At 43.5% G+C, this 12,689-nt stretch overlaps 1 protein-coding gene across 1 annotated transcript in view; it reads left to right on the top strand.

Annotated features, from left to right (window-relative positions):
- Positions 1-6,779, top strand: part of DSTYK (dual serine/threonine and tyrosine protein kinase) — a 53,090-nt gene extending 46,311 nt beyond the window's left edge. The window contains exons 11-13 of the mRNA XM_052653449.1: positions 2,092-2,206; positions 3,551-3,685; positions 4,118-6,779. Coding sequence (XP_052509409.1) covers positions 2,092-2,206; positions 3,551-3,685; positions 4,118-4,305 — 438 coding nt within the window. The 3' untranslated portion in view covers positions 4,306-6,779. The remainder of the gene's footprint in view (positions 1-2,091; positions 2,207-3,550; positions 3,686-4,117) is intronic.
- The last annotated feature ends 5,910 nt before the right edge of the window (positions 6,780-12,689 follow it).

The raw sequence follows: 12,689 nt of genomic DNA, 5'->3' as shown, positions 1-12,689 counted from the left end.
TCTGATTCGCAAACTTCCCTTTCAGCGTCTGGTGCAGGAAATTGCTCAGGACTTCAAAACAGATCTGTGCTTCCAGAGTGCAGCTGTTGGTGCTTTGTAGGAGGCAAGTGAGGCCTATCTGGTTGGCCTTTTTGAAGACACCAACCTGTGTGCTATCCATGCCAAACGTGTAACAATTATGCCAAAAGACATCCAGCTAGCACGCCGCATACGTGGAGAACGTGCTTAAGAATCCACTATGATGGGAAACATTTCATTCTTAAAAAAAGAATTCTCTTCTTCCTGTTATTGGTAGTTCTGAATGTTAGATATTTTTTTCCCATGGGGTCAAAAGGTACCTAAGTATATGATTGCAAGTGGAAAATAGGGGACAGAAACCAGGTATTGGCAGTTTTTCCATTTTCATTTGTGTGAATTTTTAATATAAATGCAAGGACATAAAGCATTAATGAAAGTAAAATGTTTCAGTGAACAAGTTTCAGCAGTTCAACTTTACAACAGTTATAAATCTTAAATTTTTCTGGACAATGCCGGCATTTGGATTTTTTTAAAACAAGTAAATTTCTTATTGACTGCAACTAAATGGTGTTTGGAGCATTTCTATCATGCAGTAGATTCCATCCATTCGCTATACTTTTCTGACTGAGTTGTCCTACATGCAAGCACATGTTTTCAATGTTGTCTGTCTTCTGTGCTGTTCCTGTAAGTTTGCTATTAAAATACATTAAACTATAAAAAAAGAAATCAACATTCAGAATATGAAGATCATGGCATCTGGTCCCATCACTTCATGGCAAATAGATGGGGAAACGTGGAAACAGTGTCAGACTTCATTTTTTGGTGTTGGAGAAGACTCTTAAGAGTCCCTTGGACTGCAAGGAGATCCAACCAGTCCATTCTGAAGGAGATCAACCCTGGGTGTTCTTTGGAAGGAATGATGCTGAAGCTGAAGCTCCAGTACTTTGGCCACCTCATGGGAAGAGTTGACTCATTGGAAAAGACATGCTGGGAGGGATTGGGGGCAGGAGGACAAGGGGACAACAGAGGATGAGATGGCTGGATGGCATCACCGACTCAATGGACGTGAGTCTGAGCGAACTCCAGGGAGGCCTGGCGTGCTACGATTCATGGGGTCGCAAAGAGTCGAACACGACTGAGCGACTGAACTGAGCACGGTACAGTTACAGTTACATAAAGATTTATAACATTGTGTTAGTTTCTGGTATTAAAATGATTCCATTCTGCATATCTGTATTCTTTTATCATATTCTTACCAATTTTATGCCTTTACAAGATACTGAATATAGTTCCCTGTGCTATAAACATTGTTGATTATCTGTTTTATATGTATAGTTTGTATGTGCTAATCCCAAACTCCTAATTTATCACTCTGCCACCCCGTTCCCCTTTGGTAGCCACAAGTTTGCCTTCCAAGTCTGTGAATCTGCTTCTGTTTTGTAAGTGAGTTCATCTGTGTCGTGTGTTAGATTCCACACAGCAGTGGCATCATATGCTTGTCTTTCTCTGTCTGGCCGACTTCTCTCCTTTTGGTAATCTCTAGGTCCATCCATGGCGCTGCAGATGGCATCATTCCATTCTCTTTTATGGCTGAGTTATATTCCATTATATATACATACAGTTGCTTCTGTATTCCTCTGAGACATAGATTTCCTTAGGAAAGGAAACTTGAGGGTGTCAAAGAAGTGCTCAGCTGACCAAAGGACCTCAACCTTCTTACATACCAACTTTCTGCCCTGGGTCTGGAGGTCAGAGGAGAATAATCAAGAACTGAAACACTTTCCTTATGTCCTTCCCTTACTCATTCTTCCAAGATTTGCTAAGCTCCTAACGCGTGCCAGGCACTATGCTATATGCTGGGGACACAGAGATGAAAAAGACAGTCCTTGCGCCAGGTTGCTTATGGTCTAGGGAGAAGAAGGAATGGGAGTGGATCTGGAGGCGGGGAGGCTGGAGGCAGAGCTGATGAAGTGCTGCTCTGAGGTAGATGCCTACTTTTGAGCTTGGGTATGCAGTTGAGCACTGTGTGCAGGACCCAGGCATAGGGTGACTGTCATCCTGCTTTGTCGGCAGTTGGACAAGCAGAACCGTGCCAAGATCACAGACTTAGGATTCTGCAAGCCAGAGGCCATGATGTCAGGCAGCATTGTGGGGACGCCAATCCATATGGCCCCTGAGCTTTTCACAGGTAAGCCGGAGGGCGGGGAGTGGGTTTGGGCAGAGCTCTGTATTTTAACCAAGTGCTACCCTTCGGACTAGGTGATACCCACAAGTACTACTGGCAGTTCTGGTACAGGCAGGGGAGAAACCAGAACAGGAGAAACCCAAGACAAGTAGGGAGAAAAGGGAAGAGGTAAAGGAGCAAGACAGTTATAAATGGGAATCCCCAGCTATCTTTTGGCTGTCTCTCTAGGCTGTTAGTGCCATAATTGCCATAGTCAATCAATTATTTAATCAAAAGTATTGATAAAGTCAGAAATAGAAAAATATCGTATATTAACACATATATTACAGAATCTGGAAAAATGATACTGATGAACCTATTTGAAGGGCAGGAATAGAGATGCAGATGAAGGGCATGGACTTGTGGACACAGCAGGGGAAGGAGAGGGTGGGATGAATTAAGAGTTTCACTGACATACATACACCACCATGTGTGAAATAGATGGCTAGTAGGAAGCTGCTCGGGCTTCCCGGTGGCTCAGTGGTGAGGAATCCGCCTCCCAGTGCAGAAGAGTCGAGTTTGTGCCCTGGTCAGGGACATGCCCTGAAGAAGGAAATGGCGACCCACTCCAGTATTCTTGCCTGGAGAATCGCATGGAGCCTGATGTGCTACAGTCCGTGGGGTCGCAGAGTCGGCCAAGGCTGAGCGGCAGCATTAGGATCAGGAGTTAGTTGGGCCCACTAACTACAGTGTACTAACTGTAGTTTCATACACATCGGAAAGAAGTGGGCAGCCACCATTTTTCTTTCCCTGACTTTAAAAAAATTGCTATTCCCACTTCTGTTATTTGATCTTGGCTACTTCATATTTAAACTCCTTTGATCGTTTCTACTGCAGTTCATCCTACTGTTGTAAAAGTAACCTTTCTAAAGTTATTTTCTTCATTTACCTCCTGCTCTAAAGCATAAATGACCCCTTCTCCCCACCGAATCCAGACTATCTGATTTTAAATATCTTTATGTTCTGGTTCCAACCTATTTACCCACCTGTATTTTCCAATTTTATTTCCCTAATATGACCTTTCAGGATTAATCTTTTTGACAGTCCCATTAAAATTAAAGGCCTGTTTTCCTTCCTCTTTGTCAAGTCCCAGTCTTGGTTTTCTTAATCTTTGACCCTCCCAGTGCCATAATTGTTCATAGTATAAAATGGGCATTATAAACGTGTCCTTTCTAACAGGGTTGTTGTAAGAGATAATGGATAGCAAAGGCGTTTGAAAAAAGTGTGAAAAGGCCTCCACTGATGCAGGTGAGTGTGATGCTGTTGATTCCCTCCCTGCTCACTACTTGTCACCCTTTCCTGCTGCAGGGAAGTATGATAATTCCGTGGATGTCTACGCTTTTGGCATTCTCTTCTGGTATATCTGCTCAGGCTCTGTCAAGCTCCCTGAGGCATTTGAGAGGTGTGCCAGCAAAGACCATCTCTGGAACAATGTGCGGAGAGGTGAGAGCCACAAGCCCTGCTTCACCGACTCCCCTGGTGGGAGCACGCTAAAACCCCCGCTCCTGCAGCACCTCCCATCCCCTGCTCTGGCCACTCCACAGCATGACCTCATACACGTTTAAATCATCGTGGAATCCAGAAAAGACATTTAAGTCCAACCTTTCCTTCCAGGCAGCATGGTTCTGAATTCTCAGAAAGGCTTTTTTTATTTAAAATGTCTAATTCTTCAACTTCCTATGCAGGTATATTCCAGTTTTTCATCACTGTTACTATTAAGTTCTAACCTAGATAACTGCAGCTGAAGCCAAAGCTTATTGCATCGTTTAACATCCTGAGCCCCAACTGGGTAATTGATCAGAGCCGATCATCCCTCTTCGTTGTGTCGGTTGCTTCTTGCTGCCTCTGGTCTTATTTCGATGCTCCGTTCTCTAGGGGCCCGTCCAGAACGCCTTCCTGTGTTTGATGAGGAGTGCTGGCAGCTGATGGAAGCCTGTTGGGATGGTGACCCCTCTCAGAGACCTCTGTTGGGCATTGTCCAGCCTATGCTCCAGGGCATCATGGACCGGCTATGCAAGTCACATTCTGAGAAGCCAAACAGAGGACTCGATGATTCTACTTGACAGCAGAGACCTTTCTCTTTCACTCTTTTTTTTCCTTCCCCTCACCTTTTGGCTATGGGAAGAATTTGACATTTATTCATTACACAGAGCTCCCAAGGGGACTGATGCTTACTGGGAAACTTGAGACGCTCCCAGGCAGAGATGACTCCCAGATAGTGAAGAGTTGGCATATCCAGCAGTCCCCGTACCCAAGCTATTTCTTTAGCCAAAAAAAAATCAGCATAAATCTCTTCTGAATGAAATTTCAAGAAAAGTCATCCACAGTTCCCTTTTCCAGACTGTCTTTTAGCTCCAGCTGTAATCAGGACTCTGTGCTTCCATTGTGGAGCCCACATTCCCAACATTCTTTGGAGCCTTAGCAGTTCATACTCCTATTTACACATGGGAGGTTAGGTTTTTCTCTACCCAGAGCCACTTTTCAGTTTATCCCCTGTGGCCTAGTTTGCTCTCAGACATTAGTTTGCCAGCAGATGCCCCATATCTTTTGCCTGAGTAGGAAGAAGCAAGGGAGGGGCTAATGCTTAGTAAGGAGATGGGTGGTTACAGTTCATTTTTTTAAAAGTATTCCAAGAAAAGGTGCAAAATATTCCTGAAAGTCTCCATGCTAGCCATAGTCCAGATGTAGATATTTGGAAGTGTTATTTAAACACTCAGCAGGCTGAGTACAGGAATACATATGTATAACATGTGTTTATACTTCGCTTTTGTTTAATAACAATGTCCACTAATTTGGGGTTCTTTATTCCTTGGCACCATTATTTAAGTGGTGGAATGCCATGAAATGTACTGTATTGTATATTACTTGGGAAGACACTAGATATTCAAAGAAGTCTGGCAGTACTTGGGCTGTAGAGGGCTCCACAAGACCAAAGTCTTGAAGATTTTACCTCCTAGCTTTGGTTGTCTGTGTTCCCACGTGATGAGGTGAGATTGTGGCTGGGGTAGGAGGAAGGGTGGAGAGAAGAATTATCCTTTCTATGTTCCCTCCTCCTTAGCACCTGAATTAGGGAAATTCACCTCAGCCTGAAACTGACCACCTGGCCACTTTTAATGCGCTTGAAGTCCGGTCCCTTCTGTTGCTTCAGAACTGGCTGAGGAACCTTCCTGCCGAGCAGTCAGGAGACACAGTGGGGCCTGGGGCTCCAGAGTAGCTGCCGTGGCCGAGGGAGCTGGCAGCCAGGTTGGTCTGGGCAGACTGAGGGATGCACGTTGGGGTGGATTTCCCTAGACATGCCCTAGTTCCCTGGATCCTCTGCAGAGAGGGGCTCATTGAGCAAAAGCCTTTCCCTTCTCTGGAAAGGAGGGCTATGCTGGTTCTTCCCAGACCAAAGAAGTCATTTGTGACTCCCATCAGTTTTAAAGGGACAGAACCTAGGCAGCAGCTTCTCCTAATTTTTAACACTAAAAAGAGTGAAAGGGAAGGCTGTATTACTGCCACAGATAGAAACGCGGGACTGTACAACTCTCAGCTCCTACCTGTCAGCTCTCCATTGCATTTTTTTTTTTGCATTTTTGCTTGAGCTGCCAAAGAGGCATCGAGAAAGTTTTTCCCTGATCGGAGAAGTGGTTTGGGGTAGCAGGGCTGCAAAGTGATAACTGCACTGAACGACACTTTATTTTTTGGCTTATTATTTAGCACTGAGAAGCCAAGGGGGTTGGTGATTGTAATAGCACTTTGGGGAATAGACTCCCCCTGGCCTTGCTTTGGCGAGAAGGCATGCGTGGTATTCCATCTGACTAGTCAGGAAGTTCATACTGCATCAGAGTGGGATAAATGGCCCTCCAAGAGTCCATTGCCAAGAGAGTAGTTGCTTTCTTTGAGTTTTCAAAGCTTGATTTTTGGATTTGCTGGATCAAATAACCCACTTTTTCTTTAAAAGAAAAAAAGAGGGTTTATCCTTCTAAATATGAGGGTGGGGTGGGTTAGGGCTAGTGGGTGCTTAAGTGGGTTAGGTGGGAGTAACCTTGAGAAACTTGTATGGCAAACTCCCTTGGGGATTTTAAATAGCACTACTGTTCTTAAAACGGTGTTATTTTTAACTTTATCTGCTTTGTTAACATCCAGTCCAACTGAGCTGATGGAAAACAGACTATGTGTGAACACCTGACATTGGAAACCGGTCTGGATAGCTTGTTGTCTTTTGTCTTTATGTAATGTTTTTGTGTGTTTGTTTTAAAGGACTAATGTTTATTATTACAGTGTTAAATAAAAGTGTAATATACTAAATATGTAGAATAAAAGTGCAATAACAAGAGAAAATTACTCGGGCACAAACTCCAGTTCTTACACTCTCTCCCCTGTTGTGCTCATCAGTCTCTATCCGTGATATTGTTACAGCAGGACAGTGTTAATTGTATATATTTTTAAGCCATGCAGCTATGGGTTAAGTCTTCACTTAGTGTAATTCTGAATGGCTGGACTTGGTTTTATAGAGTGTGCTTCTGGGATGCACACACACCAGATGTGCTGTATAATAAAGATCACATTAACATTTTAGGTTTACATCTATTTGGCTTTTGTTTTCCCTTCCCTCGCTATGTCTACCAGATGCTCCCTATTCCATTCCATTTCCACTGGGCTCCTAGAGGTCTTTCAGTTTGCCTTAAAGATTGACCGAACATGTTACTCTTCCCCATGGATCACTCCCAGTCCCTGGGCACTTGACATGACCAGAGGGTGGGGCCCAGGCAGGGGAGGTGGGACAGCAGAGGAGAAGGGGGAAAAGTGCAGTGATAGCAAGTTGTTTTCCAGAGCCCCTCCTGGGTTCACACCCTTTGCACCAGCCTCTCTCCAGCAGGAACTTGCAGCTTTCTAAACTCGTGCACAAGCCTGGCTGCTCTTCATTACACTCGAGACATTTGGGGCGTGGAATACAAATATGGGCCTCTCTGCATTTGGAATATTTGAACTTCTTTTTAGGCTCAAGCTGCTCTTCAGATTTGCTTCCTTGGCAGTGCCCAATGGACACCATCATAGGCCTCTACCAGCAAGCAGCAATATCTGTAACCACCAGGGGCTGTCAGCATGGAGCATGCCTTCTCCCAGGGGCAGGTGTGTGTTGTGTTTTGTTTTGGATTACATTAGATTCCATAGCTGCTTCACTTTTTGCTGTAACTGCTTGTGATTTGTTGTTGTTCAGTCACTAAGTGATGTCCAACTCTTTGCAACCCCAAGAACTGCAGCACACCAGTCTCCTCTGTCCTCACTGTCTCCTGGGGTTTGCTCAAATTCATGTCCCTTGAGTTGGTGATGCTAACTATCTCACTCTCTGCTGCCCCCTTTTCCTTTTCCTTCAATCTTTCCCAGCATCAGGTTCTTTTCCAGCGAGTTGGCTTTTCGCATCACGTGGCCAAAGTATTGCAGCTTCAGCTTCAGCATCACTCCTTCCGATAAATATTCAGGGTTGATTTCCTTTAGGATTGACTGGTTTGTTCTCCTTGCTGTCCATGGGACTCTGAAGAGTCTTCTCCAGCATCACAATTCAAAAACATCAATTCTTTGGCACTCAGCCTTCTTTAGGTCCAACTCTTATATTCATACATGACTACTGGAAAAACCATAGCTTTGACTCTACAGACCTTTATTGGCAAGGTGATGTCTCTGCTTTTTAATACACTGCCTAGGTTTGTCACAGCTTTACTTTCCAGGAGCAAGCGTCTTAATTTCATGGCTGCAGTCACCATCTGCAGTGATTTTGGAACCCAAGAAAATAAAGTCTGTCACTGTTTCCATTGTTTCCCCATCTATTTGCCATGAAGTGATGGGACCAGATGTCATGATCTTAGTTTTTTGAATGTTGAGTTTTAAACCAGCTTTTTTACTCCCCTCTTTGACCCTTATCAGGAGGCTCTTTAGTTCTTCACTTTCTGCCATGAGAGTGTTATCATCTGCATATCTGAGGTTGTTATTTCTCCCAGCAATCTTGATTCTAACTTGTGATTTATCCAGCCTGGCATTTTGAATGATGTACTCCACATATAAGTTAAATAAGCAGGGTCACAATAATACAGCCTTGTCATACTCCTTTCCCAGTTTTTAATTAAGTCAATTGCACCATGTCTGGTTCTAACTGTTGCTTCTTGACCTGCATACAGATTTCTCAGGAGATGGTAGGGTGGTCTGGTATTCCCACCTCTCTAAATATTCCAGTTTGTTGTGATCCACACAGTCAAAGGCTTTAGCATAGTCAGGGATGCTGAAGCAGATGTTTTTCGGGAATTTCCTTCTTTTTCCATGATCCAGCAAATGTTGGCAATTTGATCTCTGGTTCTTCTACCTCTTTGAAACCCAGCTTGTACATCTGGAATTTCTTGATTCACGTACTGCTGAAGCCTAGCTTGAAGGATTTTGAGCATAACTTTACTAGCATGTGAAATGAACACAATTGTACAATAGTTTGAACATTCTTTGGCATTGCTCTTCTTTGGGATTGGAATGAAAACTGACCTTTTCCAATCCTGTGGCCACTGCTGAGTTTTCCAAATTGCTGACAATTGAGTGTAACACTTTAACAGCATTGTCTTTGAGGATTTTAAATAGCTCACCTGGCATTCTGACACCTCCACTAGCTTTGTTTGTAGTGATACTTCCTAAGGCCCACTTGACCTCACGCTCCAGGATACCCAACTCTAGGTGAATGACCTAGACCTTTTTTGTACAGTTCTGTGTATTCTTGCCACCTTTTCTTAATCTCTTCTGCTTCTATTAGGTCCTTAATGTTTCTTTCCTTTATCATGATCATCCTTGCATGAAATGTTCCCTTAATATCTCCCAATTTGCTTGGAGAGATCTCTAGTCTCCCATTCCATTGTTTTCCTCTGTTTCTTTGCATTGCTCATTTAGGAAAACCTTCTTATCCTTGGTCTTCTCTGGAGCTCTGCATTCACTAGGGTATATCTTTCCCTTTCTCTGACAACCACTTTGCCTTTTGCATTTCTTTTTCTATGGGATGGTTCTGGACCATAACATTGCCTCCTGTACAGTGTTATGAGCCTCTGTCCATAGTTCTTCAGGCACTCTGTCTACCAGACCTAATCCCTTGGGTCTACTCTTCATCTCCACTGTATAATCATAAGGAATTTGAGTTAGGTCATACCTCAATGGCCTGATGGTTTTCCTTACTTTCTTCAATTTAAGCTTGAATTTTTCAATAAGGAGCTCATGATCTGAGCCACAGTCAGCTCCAGGTCTTGTTTTTGCTGATTTATAGAGCTTCTCCATCTTCAGCTGCAAAAAACGTAATCAGCGTGATTTCAAATTGACCATCTGGTGATGTCCATGTGTAAAGTCATCTCTTAAGTTGTTGGAAAAGGGTATTTGCTATGACCAGCATGTTTTCTTAACAAAACTCTGTTAGCCTTTGCTCTGCTTCATTTTTCTGTACTCCGGCATCAAACTTGCCTGTTATTCTGGGTGTCTCTTGACTTCCTACTTTTGCATTCCAATCCCATATAATGAAAAGGACATCTCTTTGGTGTTCTACAAGTTCATGTAGGTCTTGATAGAACTGGTCAGCTTTTTTGGCGTGACTGGTTGGGGCATAGACTTGGATTACTGTGGTGTTGAATGGTTTGCCTTAGAAATGAGATCATCCTGTTATTTTTGAAGTTGCACCCAAGTACTGTATTTTGCACTCTTGTTAACTGTGAAGGCTGCTTCATTTCTTCTGAGGGGTTCTTGCCCACAGTAGTAGATATGATGATCATCTGAATTAAGTTTGACCATCCTGTCCATTTTAGTTCACTGATTCCTAAGATGTCAGTGTTCAATCTTGCCTTCTGCTGTTTAACCACATCCAATTCATGGACCCAAAGGTACAGGTTCCCATGCAATATTGTTCTTGACAGCATCTGATTTTCCTTTTGCCGCCAGACGCATCCCCAGCTGAGTGTTGTTTCTGCTTTGCCCAAACGCGTCATTCTGGAGCTACTAGTGTTTGCCCTCTGCTCTTCCCGAGTAGGGGCTTCCCCGGTGGCTCAGTTGGTAAAGAATCTGCGATAATGCAGGAGACTGGGCTTGATCCCTGGGTCAAGAAGAGCCTCTGGAGAAGGAGACGGCAACCCACTCTAGTATCCTTGCCTAGGAAATCCATGGACAGCAGAGCCTAGCTGACTACAGTCCACGGGATCCCGAGAGTTGGACATGACTTAGCAACTAAACCACCAGCACCTACTTCCCCAGTTACATACTGGACACGTTCCAACCGATGCGGGGGTGGGGGAAGCTCATCTAGTGTCATATCTTTTTGTCCCTCTATGGGGTTCTCGTGGCAAGAATGCTGGAGTGGGTTGCCATTTCCTTCAGTGGATCACATTTTGTCAGAACTCTTCACTATGACCCATCCATGTGGGGTAGCCTTGCATAGCATGAATTATGTAAGCCTCTTTGCCATGACAAGGCTGTGACCCATGAAGGGGTGTGTAAGTATTTATTTCATCACTATTTGTAATACTAAAAAGTTGGAGGCAGTGTTAATGTATGACAAGAGGGGATGATTAAATTCTGGTTCTTACACCATGGATTGCTATGCAGCCACTAGAAGGAATGGTGTAAATTTCTCTGTACTGATGAGGGAAGATGTTTATACTATATCATCCTATAAAAAATATACATATATAAGAATATATTTAGTGTGACCTCTTTTTTTTGGTAAAACCTCTTCCATTCTCCCATAACTCCAAATTATCTAGAGATCTAGTCCATCTCTCTATATGTACACAGAGAAAAGTTTGTAAGGATATATATCGAATGATAACAGTGGCTTTCCTAGGGAGAGAATGTCCAACTTCTAGTGGATTGAATTTCTGTTGTTGTTCATCTACTATGAACATCTATTTTTATTGTAATTTTAGAAAATGAATGAAATGGCTAATTTAGGAGAAAGGAAATATGTATTGGAAAGACATCAGAGGCTCACAAAATCAATAGGAAACTGTAAATTCAGACTCATCAAATCAGCCAGTCGGAACCGGAGCAAATTTTCATGGTGGGTATGAAGAACGGTCTCCATCCTGACGTGTGTGCTGCCAGGGAGGGTGTTCTCAGCTGGCCCAGCACAGCCCCAGGCCCATGTCCTCTCTGTACTGGCTCTGGGTTGGAAGGCTCTCTCCTCCAGATCCCACGGTGGGAGCCCGGCACCTCAATCTGCCTGCTCACCAAAACCACGTTCAGTGGAGAAGATGTGATTCCTGAAAGGTAATCAAAGAACTGCTAGAAAAGGAACACAGACTCAGGACAGGCTCCAGGTGACAAGTGCCTGCCGTAGGTCACCTCTTGGGCTGCTTAATGTTTACATCCACCCTTCTGGCACTCCTGGGCGGCAAGGTCATGGAAGGAGGTTTATAGATTGGAGCCTGTGCATGGAGGGGAAACTGCCAGGTTTCTGGGAAGTTCATTTTTCAACCTCTGGGCTTGCTTTCATTGTAAGAAGACCTTGGTTTTTATTTCCTTTCTTCCCATTTCCCTGTTTTCTTACCAAGGCTTCTCAATGAGATTAACCATAAAAACACTCAAGCATCCAGCAATGTGCTATACCAGAGGCCTTTAAAAAAATCGAAGTGCAGTTGATTTACAATGTTGCATTAGTTTCTGGTGTTCAGAAGTATTTCAGTTACGCATATTCTTTTTTATATTCTTTTCCATTATAGTTTATTACAAGAGACTGGATATAGGTGACTTCACTGGTATTCCAGTGGTGAAGACTCCACGTTCCCTATTCACGTGGCCCGGGTTTGATTGCTGATAAGGGAGCTCAGATCCCGCATCCTGAAACTAAATACCCTGCACACCACAGCAAAGACCAAATCCTGTCCCACCAGTAAGACCAGCACAGCCAAATAAATGAATAAGTAAAAAATAGTTTTCAGTTCAGTTCAGTTGCTCAGTTGTGTCCAGCTCTTTGCGACCCCATGAACCACAGCACGCCAGGCTTCCCTGTCCACCACCAACTCCCAGAGTCCACCCAAACCCATGTCCACTGAGTCGATGATGCCTTAACCTCAAGCTTCTGTAGCTTTTCATTTTCACTCACAAGCCTCTGATTTTATCAGAGCTAATCTGTTGGCACTGTAGTACCTCCGTTTTTACTGCCGTGTACCATTCTGACGTGCACGTGTACTGCAGCTGAGCCATTTGCTTTTTCTCAGAGAGGCAACTTTTGGTTTGGTTGTTTCCCCATTGTACCTCTGTTTTCTGTTTCATTAATTTCTGCTTGTCTTAATTGTCTTTTTTGTTCTCCTTTTTAGGGTTTTTCTATTATCCATCCCCCATCTTCTTAAGTTGGATGCTTAGCTTATGAATTTTCAACCTTTCTTCTTTTCTAATGTAAGCATTTATGTTCAGAATCTCCCTTTAAATACAAACTATTGCTGTATCCCATAAATTT

The sequence above is a fragment of the Budorcas taxicolor genome, chromosome 16 (genome assembly GCF_023091745.1).
Source record: "Budorcas taxicolor isolate Tak-1 chromosome 16, Takin1.1, whole genome shotgun sequence".
In the NCBI taxonomy this organism is placed as follows: Eukaryota; Metazoa; Chordata; class Mammalia; order Artiodactyla; family Bovidae; genus Budorcas; species Budorcas taxicolor.
Note: the sequence above shows the minus strand (reverse complement) of the source record. Positions and strands in the feature narration are given on the sequence as shown.